Genomic DNA, 17,135 nt, shown 5'->3' on the forward strand with positions numbered 1-17,135 from the left:
TGGGGCAGTGTGGTGAGGAAACCTTGCAGGGCTAGGCAGTCCTGGGTTCAAATCCTGGCTCCAAGACTTCCTAATTGTGTGACTTGAGCAGGTGATATAACCTTGCTGAGCCTCAGTTTCTGCATCTGTAAAGTGGGGTGCACCGCAGCAATGAGAGCTGCTATGGGTGAGAATGGTTTCACCTTCCTCGCACCCAGAATCCCTAGAAGGGTGGAGGATGTGATTGGAGAGTGAATTCTTTGGCTTCTACAACCAGAGAGGCCCCTGGGATGAGGCAGTTTGTTGAGCAAGGGAAGGGGCAGGGGTCTCGGCTTCCAGGCCCAGGGGTGTGTGTCCCTTCCTACCCCACCTTGATTGTCAGCACTGGGGGAGGCCGTCAGAAACCCTCATTTGCTCGTGAGGATGGCCAGGCAGGGGTTCCCACGACCTGGCATTAGGGATCCAAAGGCTGCAGATAGGGGCTTTGCTTTATGACATCATGGAAGCCACAGCTCCAGGGTCTGCAATGCCCCCTGCCTTGTAGCATCAGAGCTGGTCTCGGTGCTGGCTGGAGGGAGCAGCTGCTGGTGGTCAGTAAAGGGTTAACCGGGGATTCTCCACTCCCTCCCCCTGCAGCCCCTTCGAGGTTTCCTTGTTCTTTGCCCAGGGACCTGTAACCATATTTGCATAGCTTTGCAAGGGCATCACAGTATGACATGGTGGGGACATGTGACAAATGTGGTTACAGCCGTGTCTAGGAGGCTCCTGAAACCCAGGGTGCCATGTGCAGGCTTTGAGAGGGTGGAGGAGCAGAATGGGGGTCCCACAGGGGAAGGTGGTGGGGGGCAGGGGAGTGGGTTGGCAGGACGCCCGGGGAGGGTACCCTCTGCAATTGGCCTGGACAGCATTTGCCCGAGGCCAGGGCACTCAGGCCTGCCTCTCTCCCGCTTCAGATGGTGACGTGTGGGGCTGATCACAGCAGCTGGGTGCTGGCATTGGCTGGCACTTCAGTGTACTGCAACTATTGAATCTTCCAGGCAAGCTTAGGAGGTGGGTATTAGACATTTTAGAGATGAAGAACCTGAGTGGGAGGGAGGGAGGCTCAGAGAGGTTCAGTCATTTCCTTAGAATCACACAGCCTTCATGGGCAGAGGCAGGATGTGTTTGACTCCAGGGCCACTTCCTTCATGAAGCTGTACTGCCTTTAGAGATGACAGGCACCCCAGAGCCTGCCACCATGGTAAGGCAAATCTGAACCCTTTCACCTACACCCATGGGTTCAGCAACTGTGGAATCCCTGGAGCTCCCTAAGAGTTTGGGCCAGGCTCCTGCATGCCTCAACCACCTGAGGCCATTCCTGCATCCCAGCATCACTGGAGTGGCCCAGGACCAGGGAATCAGTGGGGTGTCAGAGGCAGGGGCTCAAGGTAATTCCACGCTGGGGTTCTGCACCGTGGCAGAAGGTTAGGGCATTGGGGCAGGTGAGTGCCTTGTGCCCTGCTTCTTACTCTGTTCTTAGGCCAAGAGCTCCCACAAGGCAGGGCCCAGGTCAGTCTAAGTCCTTGTCTGTGGCATCCAGGGAATGCCTGGTGCTTCTGGGTCCTTACCAGGGGCCTTGTGCCCACTTGGCTCACTTGCCCTGTGGCCTGAGCCTGTTCACACCTACCACTTCTGCTTGGGGGCAGGAGTTGCCCTGCAGGTCTTGGGCAGGGCCCATATGCAGTCTGGCCTGGTCTCAAGGGAGCATCCCAAAGTTGTTGCATGAGGGATGACACCTGAAGCTCAGAGCCTGGAAAGGAGAGGCTGGAGCTAGCAATTCCCTTGTCAGCTGACAAGGACTGACATGGACTGACAAGGACATGTGTGTATGCGTGCATGTGCTTGTACGTGTGTGTGAATGTGAGATGGTGTGTGTGCGGGGCAGGTCTGGGCCACTGCTCCCTAACACAGCCACCCAGACACTGACCTCCCTTCTTTCTCTTCGTGACCACAAGGGCCAGCTCAGGGGAGACTGTGCCACCTCCAATCAGGGGCTTTCAATTCCAGAAAGTTCCTAGTGTCTCCTATGAACGAAGGCCTCCCAATAGAGGTCCCTGGACTGAGCGCGGCATTTACACCTGTGCATATTCACACACCACAATTCACTGTCTCCTGCACACGGGAGAACAAAGAGGCAGGACGACCCAGTCAAGCACTGGTACACTCATGTATATGCACACGCTCACACACACACACACTTGCACACCCTCCCAGGTACACATGTGCACATATGTGTTCTCTCCCATGCACAGATGAACAGAGAGGCCGGCTGACCCAGGACACACATTCGTACACAGGGACCCAGGCACACGCACATTTGTCCACACGTGTGCACACACGTGTACAGGTCTCTCAGGGGCTGACCCACGGTTCTCTGCTGCTCTGCTGGACTCTTGTTCTGGCTAAATGAAGCTCTGTGGGACTCCTCCGGCCAAGGCTGACAACTGCCTGAAATCCATCATTTTAATTCAGGGCTTTTCCGCCCTTTGGAGTAGGTTGAGTTGCTTTAGTGCTGATTTATGGGGACAATCCGTCCTCCGCTTTTGATTGGGGTTGTTTCCCATAATTATTATAAACACTCTTTGCTTCACTTGAGATTTCCTTTTAGATTTTTCTTCCTCACTTCTCTCCAAGTACCAGTTCCCTCATGTGAAAAGCAGAGGCACGTGGCTGTAGGCCCTGGGGGAGACGATCTTCATTTTGTAAAAGAATTCCCAGTCTCACTGAGGCTCCTGTGTCCCACCATGCAGTCTTGGACCCCACCCACCCAAGTAAAAAAAAAAAATCCTAGAATGAAAGTCTGTCATGAGCCATATTTCTGGTGCCCAGCAGATATTTTAGGATGGGGTAGATAAGGCTGGGGAGGGGATATCAGGGTTGTGGGAGAAGGGTGTTGATTGGGGATCTGGGACCCTGGTCCCTAAGACACGCCGGGGTCTTCTGAAGCTGCCCTCCCCCCCCTCCATCTAAGGAAGCCCTTAGGGGGTTGGTGGTGTTGGGGAGAAGGCTGTTCCCCCCAAGAGCTCGGTGAGGGCTCACATTTCCCCTGCCCCACCCTCTCCTCCTGGGAACCTCAACTTGCCAGTCCCTCCCCTCACCTTAGAGAGCCACGTTGAGGCATCTCCCTAGGCCCCGTGCACCCCCAGATCATAGAGACCCTATTACTGCTCCAGGGTTGAGTGGAAATGTTGAGATCATAGGATGTCTGCCCAGAAGCTGGAGGGCTTCAGCTTGGCCATAATGAAGCCCTCCCAAGGCTGATGACCCAGGGGAGGTCAGCAGAGCGGTGACGAGGCCCCCTTAGAGGAAAGGGCGCGCTCAACTCAGAGCCAGATGTGCGTGCCCCCGTCAGCTGCGGGACCTTGGAGCACTACCCCCACCTCCCCAGGCCTTAGTTCTATCAGCTGTGAAAAGAGGGGGCTGCCCCGGAGAAGCGCGAAGGTCCATCGTCCACACCCCACGCAAACGGAAGGCCGCGGCTAGTTCCGCCCAGGGCGCAGCTGGTGGAGGAGAGGCTGCCGATCCTCCCCTCGCCGCCCGCTCTGCCCCGAGCCCCCGCGGTACTCACAGGCCACCTGGACCTTGGTTTGCCGCTGCAGCAGCGCCCCCATCCGGTTCCGCACGATGCAGCGGTAGAAGCCAGCGTGGGTGCGGTCCAGGCTGCTGATCATGTACCTGGGGGCAGATGAGACAGCCAATGAGCAGGCCACACCGCCAGGGGTGCAGGAGGTCAGCCGAGGTCAGATGGCACCATGCCACCCTCTTCTGGAAGGAAGAGCACCAGGGAACTCTCGACTCTCTGGCCGTGTCATGAGGTCACAGAAAGGTCCTTTTAAAATGGGGTGGTCCCTCCCAAGGGCAACGAGACCCTTTCCCAGCTGCCCAGGAAGGAACACGCACTTCCCCAAAGAGGCTGTAAAAGGAGGGTGCTTCATTGTCTTGGAGGCTGCTGCATGCCCCGCCTGTGGCTCACATGCGTGAGAAAGGAGGGGCATTAATTTTTTTGGCCAAGCACACAGGAGTGTGTTGTAAATATTAATTGAAATTGATGGAGGTGATGGCAGCAGGGAAATTGACATGTTTCCCAAATGCTTTGCATCATCCCATCCTTAACATTAGAGAGAGCTTCCCTGCAGCTCTGTGGAAGGAGGCGGAAGAACCGTCTAAGCAAGATGTGTTGGCTTTACCGAGGTGTGGACTTGGATGCGGGACTCAGAGGTGGCTCCGTGGGAGCCCACTTTGGGGACCTGGTCCAGTCCAAAAAAGCAGGAGAATCTGGTGCCAGGGGGGCACAGGGAAAAGGCACCTGGAGAGCATGGCTGTGGTGGGCTCACCTGGCTGAGAAACAGAGAGGAAGCCTGGTGAGTGAGGGGGCTTCCGGCAGCGTGACATGGATGAATGGGTCTCTGCAGTGTGGAGGGGGCTGGGGACCAGGGCTGGTTTTCCTGCAGCCGCCCTGTGAGCATCTTTCCCACCCCTGGACAATGGCCAGGCAGCGCGTTAAAAGGGACCAGGGCTTTGTGCCTGGAATAGCTCTTTCCCATCCTTGGGTGCCCAAGGGCTTGCATAGGCGGCTCGGTGGGCAAGCTCATCGTGCCCCTGCCCCCGGAGTACGCCAACCCTGGCATGGTGCACCCTTGTTCCTAGGAGTCGCCAGCTTTGTTTTACCTGCACCAGTCCTGGCTGGGGCCCCATCATTATTAACACCAGCAGCAGCAGCATCACCTTCCCCATCACGGTGATGGCAGCTGCCCCCTTCTCAGCACCTTCGGAGCGTCAGGTACTATATTAAGTAATTTTCATATGTCTCTTCACTTCACACAGAAGTTCCCAGACTATTGGATGTCATGGACCAGTACAACTTAAAACAAATGTCATTAAAACCAACCAACCAAAAAGCAAACAATCCAGCAACAAACACTTAAAAAAAAAAAGTATCAAGGAGAGAAAAACCAATAGAAATGTTCAGCATTTCATTTTAAAAGGATGCTTTTGAGATCACAGAAAAAACCCCTAACATCTCAGCATAAAGGTGATTTAATAAGTTACATTTAAATGCATGACAAATCCACACACCACCCTCAATTTCTCATGTTATGTGGAGAAGCGGAAACTTTGCCACATGTCAGCATTTGCAAGCCTTCCCTCCTTTTCTGCCCTAACCTCTGGGAGTAGGTACTTTTACTTTTACTGGCATCCCATTTTAGAGGTCCAGAAACACCTGGTCACTTGCCGTGAGGTGTCCCACAGTCAAAGGCAGAGCCTTTCTGACTCGGAGCCAGATGCTGGCCAGTCACACGAGACAAGGCCTTGTCTCCCACCCAGGCCCCACTAAGTGCTGCGTTTGCCTAGGCTTAGTAGTGTCACCCTGAGCCCGCTGGCTGCCCCGGCCTCTTATCTCTGCCACCAGCTGCAGCTCTTATCTGTCCCACGCGACTGTGCACAGAGCAAAGATAGGAGGGAGCTGGCAACCGAGGTCTGGCAAATCCCCCTTCCCCTCCTCTCCTTCCCTCCCCAGTGCTGTCACAGGCAGGTTTTCTCACCTCCTGCCCCATCCCTCCCCAACGGGAGTCAGCTTTGGGGAAAGTGGACCGCAAAAGCAAATGTGGAGACGGAAGGAGAGAGATGGGCTGGAAAGCCTCTCTACCCTTGGCAATGGAGTCGGGCATTAAAAAGCACCAGGGAAAATAAATATAAATGGCCAATAAACTCATGAGAAGATGCTCAACCTTGGTCACAAAGAAAGAAAGTCAAATCAAAACAAGACAAAATGCTCACATGGGAGACTGCCAAAGGTATTCACAGGTGGGGTCACGCCTGGCGCTGCCGAGAGTGAGCGGGAGGGAAAGCGGACTCTCAGGTCTGTTGGTGGAAATGTAAACTGGTCCAGGCTTTGAGGCAAAATCTATCCGAATTAAAACAGGCACGCCCTTTGACCCAGAGGTTGCACTCCTGAGAGCTGGACATTGAGACACACTCGCAAAACTGTGATGAAAAAAAGATGTACCAGGATATTCAATGTAGCGATGCTTGTAATAGCAGAAATAAAAAAAAAAAGGAAAGCAACCTGGAAGTCCATCAAAATGGAATGGGATCAGTAAACAATGCTGCAGGCACAGAATGAGTGAGAAACACCTGTGCGATGGAAACAGAGAGTCTCCGAGATCCACGGAGAGGAAGGAGGTTGAAGCTGGGCGGTGGGCAGGGATTTATGTGAGTAAAAACATGAGGTAGCGGGAGGCTAAACAATATCATAGCTGATTGTCAGCACCAGGGACGATGATGTATTCTTGTCAGTCGCTCTTCGTTGATACAAATTCTTATGCTTAGGATCATGCCAATTGATCCCCCTCAAATAATCTGAATTGTTGTCCCCCAAAAGAGTCATAAGAGTGACATGAAAGGTATGTTATCGTTTGGGTAAATTAAAATAGAACATATATGTTTACACACACACACACACACACACACACACACATACAGATACATACCTACATCCATGTATACTCACATATACATATAAACACAAATTGGTATACGCTTAGTATTTTTTTGAGCTATAAACTCAAGAACGTATCTCCCTTCCGGGAAAAGTATCGGGGATGGGGAGGGAGGGAAACTCTTACTTTTTAATTTTATGTTTTTCTATGCCATTAGAATTTTCTTTATCATAGGCATATATTGCTTTTATTCTAAAAAATAAAATAAAAGTGCACTTTGTGCATGTAATTTAAGTATACATTATAAAAAAGGCACCAGGGACTCGTTGGATCTGGATTTGTTTGCTGATGTCAGCGATGTGTGATGAAATTTAAACTTCAATAAAAGTAGGTTTCTGCAGAAGACTCCACGTCTATTTGCTTCAGCTGGGAAACCTCCAGGTCCCAAAGGGAACGTCAGCAGAGGAGGGGGTCCTGGGTGCCCCCTCTGCCCCTCCTCGCGGGTTGGTATAGCCCCTCTCTTGCTCCTCCTGCCTCCTCTCCTGGCTGTCTCCTTCTCCCTGCCTGCAAGACCTATTTCTAGTGTGCAAGCAACATTATTTAAAGGAACAGGTCCGCCCACTGCCTTTCCTACCAGGGAAAGCCGCCCTGCTCCACGCACATGGCAGCCCCCTCTCCCAGCCTCCCCAGCGACGCAGAGGCAGTTGGCCGGCCTCTTGGTTTGCGAACCCAGCGCTGTCAGCATCACTGAGGATGACAGTGAGGGCTCCTGTTAGCCTGCTAAGGCTCGCTCTGCTGCAGGGCCGCACGGCACTCTCGGTACAGCTGTGCTGGCTCCACGGCAGCCTGGCAGGGAACTGGTTGAATGCAGCCGAGTCCAGGTGCTCCACCAGGGACAGGGGATGAATGAAATGGCTTCTGGACCTGCACCCGAGCCGTCCAGGAGGGAGTGTGGCATGGGAGACAGTACCGGGGCTTTTGAGTCAGGGGGATTTGGGCTCGACTTTTGTCTCTGCTCTTTCATAGGAGTGTGGCCTGGGCAAAGCTATGGAGGCCTCAGTTTTCCCAGCCGTAAAGTGGGGACAATGATGCCCACCTTGGAACTGAGAATTACAAGACACCCTGGACAGAAATTCCTGGGCTGTGACTTGCGCTGCACAAATTCTCGTTGAATGAGGGAATGACTGTAGGAGTAACTGGCAGGGAGAAGAAGGTTTTAGCGTGAGGTGGGGAGATGCAGGAAGGAGGGCAAGTAGGACGTGGCAGGAGACCTCCCTGTAGATGAGGGATCCCAGGTTTCCATCCAGAAAGGGCTCCACGTCAACCACGGGGTGGGGGTGGGGGGGCGCAGTTCCCTTGCCTGGCACATTCCTCGGTTCCCATGGACAGGAACCCCACCTGGCCCCAGCCACCAGAGATGGGGCTGCCATGCCCTGTTGGCTTCCTAATCTTTCTCACTTGGAGAAGGCCTGACCCCGCCCCCCAGCTGCCAACAGAGATGTGTCCCCTTGTCCTGTCACCTAGGGGACACAGGGGATGGCAACGGAGTGCAGGGCCCCTCGCAGAGGTAGGACCTCTTGACATCTGGTGAACCTCTCTCCCCCCAGTCTGACTTCCCAATCTTCCAGTCTCTTCCATTTGTGTCCATCCGGTGGAGGGGCCCAGGCCTGGTTCCTGCAGGGATGGGGAGGGTGATGGGCTGGGTGGCAGCCTCCTCCTGGTTGACCTGAAGCCTCGTTCTCCACCCAGCGAGAAAGGAGTGCAGGGGGCTGGCGAATGCCTGGTTTCCCCTACCCCTGGGCCTCCCTTATTTGCTTAGTTATAATAGGAGATACAGTCACGTGATTTAAAAATCAAAGAAAAATACCTTTCACCCAGCTGTCTCCAATGGTAACCTCTCATACAACCTAAAGTAGGGTGTCACCAAAGTTTACTTTTTTTCTGTTTAATCATTATTTTTCAAGATTTATGATATGTTTATGTTGCTTTGAACAATAGTTACAAATGTTACAGTGGTTTCTTCCTCTAAAGAACTTTTTGATACTTAGGAATGTATGACTATGGGAAATTAAAATGTCAATTTATATGCTTTTTTGGGCAGAGAAGTGTACTATATTGATCAATAAAAGATATCCAAGCATCAGCTATATAGACCATTAGGATAAACTTCCATGGAGAAAGCGGGATAGAATTCATAAATTCAAGGAGAAAAAGGAACGGTGAAAAATTTCCAACATTTAAAGAAGAGGTTGCTGTATTTTAAAAACGGATGTAGTGGGTGCAAAAAACAAACACACAAACAAAAAAAAACGGATGTAGTGGAAATAAACTGATATGCTCTTTATATTCTATTGGAAACAATGAAAAAGAGTGATATAAAAATTAAAGAAAAAAAAGAGTACACAGTAAAACGTCCCCCTACCCCCGTTCCTGGCTGCCCAGCCGTCACTGACTCCCAACACATTCACAGAGGAAACCACTGTTAATATTTTTTTGAATATTTTTTCAGAATTTCTTCATGCAAATCAAGCAAATACAAATTGGCAATCAATTCCCTTTTCAAAACCTGCAACATGGCCTACCGTCCGCACGGTTCTGCTCCTTGCCTGGGACATGTCGCCATGTGTCGCAGGGATCTTACTGCAACTGTGCACAGCTCCTCACTGGCCGTTTTGACAGCTGCAGAGTACGGAGGATCTTTGATGGAGGGAGCTCTGTCTTTCCCCAGTTAGATGGTCAAAGGGAGCAGGTGGAGGAGAGAGGGACTTCAGGGCTGGGCTTGGGACAGAGGGTGCAAAGGGTGACCTGCCCACAATCCATGCCTGGTCTCTGCAGCCCCCCCCTCAGGTGGTCTGAATTTCACTTGCAGAAGCCCACTGGCTCGGCCCACCTCTTCTTCCTTGATGATGAAGAGCTGCACTTGAGGTGGAGGGTACGTGACAGGGGGCACGTGATGACGGCGCAGAAAAGAGCCAAGACACATAAATGGATTTTTAGAGACAAGAGACAAGCAGGGGAGAAAATAACCGCCTAACAAATGTGGCATCTTCCAGCATGCGGGGGAAACACACAATGCCCTTTTGGGTTTGAGTCCTTGAGTGTCACAGCTGATATTTAAAATGATTCTTACTCGCATTAAATAAGATATTTCAATTCCACGAAGCTGTCAGGAGCTGATGTGGGCACCAGAAATAATGGGCACGCTCTCCTTGTATTGTCCTCGTTAATAAAACAGGCGCCTTCAGATGCACATGGAGATGCTCACACCACAGAGGAAGTGCGCATGTGTACTCACACTGCACACCACACAAACACCTGTGTGTACACACATGTGCAAGGGACACATGTGCACGCACATATGTAAGGTTTGTGTACCCACATCAACACTTTTGCATACGTACATACACATTTGCAGACACACACAGGCGACACATGCACACACACTTGAGTGCACACGTGCATGTGCAGACACTTATATGTCCACAGCTATGTGCCCACACACTTGTGTACATGTACACTTGTGCAAGGGACACCTGTGCACACTCACATTTGTGGGCACACACTGACATGCACACACACCTGTGTATACATGTGCACAGTTGTGCCCAGGTATGCATATATGTGCACACATGTGTCTTGTACACACAGGCCAAACTCCTCAGGGCGAACACAGAGCCCCTCCCACCTGAGGGCACATGCATGTCACCCACGCCCACCGGCTCAGCAACAGTCCCCCCATCTGCTCTTCCTCTCTTGCTCAGCCACACAGCCACCCTTGGGCTTCATTTAGATATCCTCGAGAAAGATGACATCCATGCACAGACACATGCTTTCCCACCCAAACCACATATTCTAGGTTCCAGGCGGCCCTCAGGGACACAGATTTTTACAACACTGGTCCCCGTTGAGTTCCCCTGGGCTCTTTTTTTCTGTGTGTGTGTGTGGGGGGGGGTAGAGAGGGGAAGGGGGCAGGATCCAGAGGGGAGACAGGAAGGGGAGGGAAAGGGTAGAATCAAGGTTTGGGGGAAACAGAGCTCTGTGCCTTCTTCCTCCTCTCCCCCCAGGGAGTCTGAAGGGGGCAACAGAAAGGGTCCCCTACAGCACCCCGGGGTTCCTCTTCCATGTGGGTGAGAGGCACTTGCAGGAAACAAGTCAAGGTGGGACTGAGGCTCCCCCATCTGTGCCCCCACCCCAGGTCCCATCTCTGAGGCCGAGCTCTCTGTCCACATTCAGTGTGGGCCAGCAGGACCCTCTGCGCCCACTGCTTGCAGGTGTCCCTTCAGAAGCCCACCTGGTCTGAGGCTGACCCAAGGACCCAGGCTTCCCCCCTCTTCTCATGGGCTCTGGACACCAGAGGCAGAGAGGAGAGGCAGCAGGTGCTGGGCTGCACGTGCCCAGGTGTGCTGTGTTCTCCAACACCTGTGGGCCCACCGCACCCGAATATGCAGCAAGGAGACTTGGGTGGTGCTCAAAGAACCGGCCACTAGGGAGTCCACTGGCTAGAACTGGACTCCGTACTGTGTGGGTCTGCTTTCGTGAAGCATCTTCCCAAAAGAAGGCAAAGCTCTGTCCAGGATGATTTAAAGGACAAAGTACATGTACTAGGTAATTAACCACAACAATTAATATTATTCGAAAGAAATGTCACAGTTTAAGTGCTGTAAATCGCCCTGGGTCACACAGCTAGTAAGTACCTCGTATGTCAGGACAGTCTGTGCATAGAGCACATGAGCCTTGACTGGACACAGAGCCAATAGTGTGGGCCTCTCACTCCTGGGATGAGCTTTGAGGAAGGGCAGTCTTGACTGCTGACCCTCTCTCCCTTGGACACCAAAGACTACTGGTGATGGAGGGAACTAGAGGTACTTCTGAGCTGGACCTAAGACTCTGATCTGGGGCATATTAAAGCAAAGCTATTGCTAAGCACTGGCCAGTCCAGTGATGGTGAACACCCAGGAAGAGGGCGCTTGGGTTCTCAGGAAAACCCTTAAATGGGTCTCTTGACCATGGAAGCGAAGGCTCGGGCATAAAAGGGGCTGACACAATTGAAATGGAATCTCTGTGTATGATAAAGTCACTGGAATATGGAAGTTCCCTCTGGCAGCGCTAAGGGTCTTGAACTCATGGAAGGGGCAGTGGGGGGTGGGGGGCGGTGCAAGCTCCCTGCACAGGAGGCAGATGGAGCTGGGGACAGGTTACAGAGCTGCCCTTGGAGGACAGTGGCCGGGCACGCCCCACCGAGAGGAGGGGCAGGAGACTGGGGAGTAGGCATTTCTGCTTTAAGCTGCTCCTGGCTGGTGCCGCTTCCATGCGCACCCACAGTGGGTCTGCTACACGCTCAGCTGGCCCGGGTAGCGGTGCTGTGGGGAAGGAAGGAGAGGGCGCTGTGCTTGTCGCTGGGGAGGGGTGAGCAGGCAGAGGAGGAGGGGAGGGGCTGGGAGTAACCGGGTCTGATTCCCATGCAGGACGGCGACAGGTAGGCAGGGAGCGAGCCGTGCTCATGGGCTGGGGAGGGCCCTGGACTCGTCCCCTCACAGGGTGAGGGCATTTGGGTAGTGAAGGACCCGCTGACCCTTAGAGGCGGGAGTACTTGGGCACAGCGGGGTCCCCCCATGGCTTGGAGGACGGCAGGTTGGCGGGTGGTCACCACGGAGGACAGATGAGGGGACAGGCGGGACTCTAACCACAGAATATGGCAGATAAGGTGGTGCTGGGCTGAGGAGGTGGCCCATCGTTCACCCATTTTTCTAGTTATTACGCTGCTGGAATGCGATATACCAGAACTGGAATAGCTTTTAAAAGGGGAAATTATAAGTTACAAGTTTACAGTTACAAGCTTATAAAACTGTCCAAATTAAGGCATCCAGGGAAAGATACCTTAATTCAAGGAAGGCTGATGGGTCTCAAACACCTCTGTCAGCTGGAAGCCACATGGCTGGCATCAATTGGTCCCTTGCTCCTGGGCTCTGTTGTCTTCAACCTCTGTTCCTGTGGGGGTTCCTCACTGTTCTTCTCCAGGGCTGGCTTTCATTTCTTGGCTTCCCTTGGCTCTCTCCAGGTTCTCATTTGCTTAACATCTCATGGAGATGTCTGCTGGGCTCCAAGCATCTCCAAACACCTGTGTCTCTGTTCTCTAAGTGCTGGCATCTGGGCCAGCTCTGCTTTGAAGTTTCTGTTGGCTCTGTCGTTTCTGAGGCTTCTGTGCCTTCCTGACTCTCTCCAAAATGTTTCCTCTTTTAAAGGATCCCAGTAAACTAATAAAGACCCATCAGGAATGGGTGGAGTCACATCTTCATATAATCAAAAGTTTACGCCCACAATTGGGCACGCCACATCTCTGTGGAGATACTCTAATCAAAAGTTTCCAAAATATGGTATTGAATCAGGATTAAAAGAAACGTTTGCCTCTATGAGATTGAATCAGGATTAAAACATGGTTTTCTGGGGCATACAATACTTTCAGACCAGCACATTCCATCCTCTGGACCCCCCAAAAGACTGGGTTTTACCATATACAAAATGCATTCTCTCCATCACAATATCACAAAATGTTAAATCATTTCAGTAACAATACAAATACAATACAAGGTCAGAAGTAGTACAAAATACCAACAAAGTCAGCTACAGGCCTAGTCTTCTTGCTCTGGATCTGTGAAACTCAGAGCAAGTTATCTGCTGCCAATATACAAAGGAGGGACAGTCACAGGATACATGATCCCATTTCCATAGGGAGAAATTGGAAGGAACACAGATCACTGAACCCATACAGTTCCTAAAACCTGCAGGGCCAACTCCACTGGATTTCAAAAGCCTGAGAGTCATTTATCCTTGGGGCTTTAGAAAGCAGTAGTCCCACCCTTTCCAATGGCCTACACAGTGGCTATGCTTTCTCCAAACACTGGGGTGCTTGCAATCTTGGGGGGTGTTGGGGAGACCACCTTTTTCTTGGCTCCACCCTCTCCAAGCTTTGGGGCAGCACTTGGGATCTCTGCCATCTGCAGGGCATACGCTAAACCCCTCCAGAACAATGGGGTGGCAGCCAGGTAGCCCCAGGTTTATGTGCTCCACCCTCTCCAAGGCCTGAGGTGGCACAGCCCCTCCTGAACAGTGAAGCAGATGGTCCGTCCTCTGCTTCTGGGGCAAACTCACCCACTCCACATGTATGGGTTGGTCCACTCTCCTAGCCTGAGGTTTCCTGGCTCCAGACTTAAGCCTCCATGGTCCAGCCTCTGAAGATATTTTTCCTTCACTTTGTCCCTTTTAGTCCAGATCATCAGTGGTTCCATTTATACAGATTCCACAATACTCTGGTTGGTTTTCTATGCCCATCAGACAAAAGGACTTTCCACAGATCCTTTTTGGATAACTCCATCTCCAATCCTCGCTAGTCGTGCAATGGCTGATTACTTCCATGCTTGGATATGTCCTCACGTGGGGCCTTATTCATTGGGGTCTCATTTTCTGGAAGCCCAGAGTTTTCTAGAGTCATTTATCCTTGGGGCTTTAGAAAGCAGCAGTCCCACCCTTTCCAAGGGCCTATTCTGTTTTCTTTGTACCCAAGAGTTCAGTTCTCAACTGATCTCTTTCCTCTCATATTTTACTACAAGTTGCAAGGAGCAGCCAGACTGCATTTTCCATGTTTAGTTTGGAAGTTTCTTCTGCTAAATATTCATCACTCTCAAATTCTGCCTTCCATCTATAAAGAATGCTTTCCTTCCAGTTTTCAACTACAAGTTCATCATTTCTGTCTAAAGCTTTACAGAAGTATCCTTAGAGTCCATATTTTTTTATTTTAAACATTTTTATTGTAAACAACAAGCAAACATACAAAGATTCTTGATGTACAAACATTCTAGATATGGTTATAATCAATGGCTCACAATATCGTCACATAGTTGTGTATTCATCACCATGATCAGTTTTTTGAACATTCGCATCTCTCCAGCAAAAGAAATAAAAACATAAAAAGAAAAAATGCATACCTGCCATACTCCTTACCCCTCCCTCTCATTGACCACTACTATTTCAATCTACTGAATTTATTTTAACCTTTATTCCCCCATTACTTATTTATTTCTTATCCATATTTTATACTCATCTGTCCATACCATAGATAAAAAGAGTATGAGACACAAGGCTTTCACAATCACACAGTCACACTGTAAAAGCTATATCATTATACAATCATCTTCAAGAAACATGCCTACTGGAACACAGCTCTACAGTTTCAGGGAATTCCCTCTAGCCATAGGGTCCACATTTCTCTTCAAAGCAATTCAGGTCTTCTCTATCAAAATCCTCACAACGCTTCCAGAATCTTTCCCTTATCCATTTAAAAATCTGCTCCAACATTTTGGTATTTGAAAACTGCAGCAGCACTCCACTTCTCTGATACCAAAATCTGTTCTAGTTTGTAAAAGCTGCTGGAATGTAATATATCAGAAATGGAATGGCTTTTAAAAGGGGAATTTAATAAGTTTCAAGTTTATAGTCCTAAGCCTATAAAAATGTCCAAATTAAGGCATCCAAGGAAAGATACCTTAATTCAAGCAAAGTCAATGGGTCTCCAATACTTCTGTCAGCTGGGAAGTCATGTGGCTGGCATCGGCTGGTCCTTTACAGGTCCCTTACTCCTGGGCTCCACTGCCTTCAGCCTCTGTTCCTATGGGGGTTCCTCACTTTGCTTCTCCAGGGCTGGCTTTCATTTCTTGGCTTCCTTTTGCTCTCTCCAGGTTCTGGCTTGCTTAATGTCTCATGGTGATGTCTGCTGGGCTCTAAGCCTCTCCAAACATCTGTGTCTCTGTTCTCCAAGTGTTGGCATCTGTGTCAGCTCTGCACTGAAGTTTCTGTTGGCTCCATCCTTTCTGTCAGCTCTGCTGTTTCTTACTCTCTCCAAAACATTTCCTCTTTTAAAGGATTCCAGTAAACTAATCAAGACCCATCTGGAATGGATGGAGTCACAACTCCATGTAACCAAAAGGTCACCACCACAATTGGGCATGCCAGATCTCTGTGGAGATACTCTAATCAAAAGTTTCCCTCCTCCAGTATTGAATCAGGATTAAAAGAAATGGTTGCCTCCACAACATTGGATCAGGATTAAAACATGGCTTTCTGGGGTATAAAATACTTTCAAACTGGCACACCCCTCATACATTTGTCACAAGCCCATCAGCTCCTCCACTCACAGGCAGGAAAGGATGGAACTCGAGAGTGCTGGGTCCACCCCTCACAGGTGTGGGAGCATCCAGGACATGCCCAGATCAGCAGGTGTACAGAGCACCTGTGTGTGCAGGAGCTGGGCTGGGCACGGGGTGGGGTGGGGGACTCCAGCTTCCCGCTTTGCCCTCCAGCTCTAACATGCTCTTCACAGTTATCCACGAAAGCAACATGCCCCTCACCTCTCCACGTGCAGCTCCCACTTTGCAGAGTCCCTGTCTGGCTTCTTGTTTGAGTAATTCATCCTTCAGGACTCAGCTAAGATGCCTCCTCCAGGAAGTCTTCTCCAATCCTGGCTACCCTAGGGTGTCCCCCGCCACACCTGGCACATATATCTCAATCTAGTATCCTAGTAACTCATCTGTCTCCCCGAGGCCATGTCTTGTCCTACCCACCCCACCCCAAGAACAATGCATGATATGTCTAGGTGCTCAATGAACGTTTTTCTGGAGGAGGAAATGAAATGGTCAGCATAGAAAGCCAACTAACGTCCCCCAAAATGCCCAAGGTCTGTGACTAGGTTTTGTCCATGGCAGAGGGGCTTTGCAGGTGTGACTAAATCAACGATTTTAAGATTGGAGATTATCCTGGATTACCTGGGTGACCTGATATAATCACAAGGGTCCTTATCGGGGGTGGGGGGCAGAAGTGTCGAAGGGGGAGGAGATGTGAGGATGGAGGCAGAGGCCGAAGAGACTGGGGGACGCGAGCCAGGGAATGGGGACAACTACTAGAGGCTGGAAAAGGCCAGGCAACGGCTTCCCCCCTCCCTGCAGCGGCCCTGCCCACACCTTGATTTTAGGACTGTGAACTGTAAGAGAATAAATCTAGAATGGTAAGAGAATAAATTTGCATCCTTACAGCAGCCTCAGGAAATGAATACAGCCACGTAGATTCTAGGCTGGGGATGGAGCCGGGCCAGGAAAACTCTCGTTGACAATGTGGGTGTGTGTGAATGGTGTGGGGTAAGAGTAGGGGCCCAAGGCTGAGCAGGCTGGATGGAGACCTGCCTGAGGGGGAGGAGGAGAGGACCCCTCTGGGCTGGCACCCCGTGGTCCTGAGGCTCCCTGCTCTGCCAGGAGGGCCTGCCATGCTCAGATGGTCTCCCTGAGGTTAAGGGGGCCCCACGTCCTGTGGTTAAGCTGGGCCAGGGCAGGTTGGTGATTCCCAATGGATGGAGGTGGCCTAAGGCTACAATGACTGAGATGGCAGGGGGAACCGTGGTGAATCCATATACCCGACCACTGAGCAGCAGCAAGAAGGAATGAAGTTGTGGGCATGCAACAAGGTGAGTGAATCTTAAGGACTGTACGTTGAATGAAATGTCAGAAACAAAAAGGCAAATATTATCATGCCTCACACATATGGACTAACTAAAAATATTATATTTTAATAATATAAAAATTTGGTGAACTAAAGTCAAGAGCACAAGTTATCAGGTTGGAGCCTATTGTAAAG

At 50.9% G+C, this 17,135-nt stretch overlaps 1 protein-coding gene and 1 long non-coding RNA gene across 3 annotated transcripts in view; one reads left to right on the forward strand and one right to left on the reverse strand.

The window, feature by feature from the left end:
* The window catches only part of SDK2 (sidekick cell adhesion molecule 2), a 257,799-nt gene that overhangs the window by 105,038 nt on the left and 135,626 nt on the right, over positions 1–17,135 (reverse strand). For both annotated transcript variants that reach the window (XM_077163719.1, XM_077163718.1), the window contains exon 3: positions 3,587–3,693. In XM_077163719.1, coding sequence (XP_077019834.1) covers positions 3,587–3,693 — 107 coding nt within the window. The remainder of the gene's footprint in view (positions 1–3,586; positions 3,694–17,135) is intronic.
* On the forward strand, positions 501–2,650 carry LOC143685811 (uncharacterized). Its single transcript, XR_013176750.1, has 3 exons — positions 501–569; positions 933–1,029; positions 2,271–2,650. It is a non-coding gene; the product is annotated as an uncharacterized LOC143685811 (long non-coding RNA).

The sequence above is a fragment of the Tamandua tetradactyla genome, chromosome 6 (genome assembly GCF_023851605.1).
Source record: "Tamandua tetradactyla isolate mTamTet1 chromosome 6, mTamTet1.pri, whole genome shotgun sequence".
Lineage (NCBI taxonomy): Eukaryota > Metazoa > Chordata > Mammalia > Pilosa > Myrmecophagidae > Tamandua > Tamandua tetradactyla.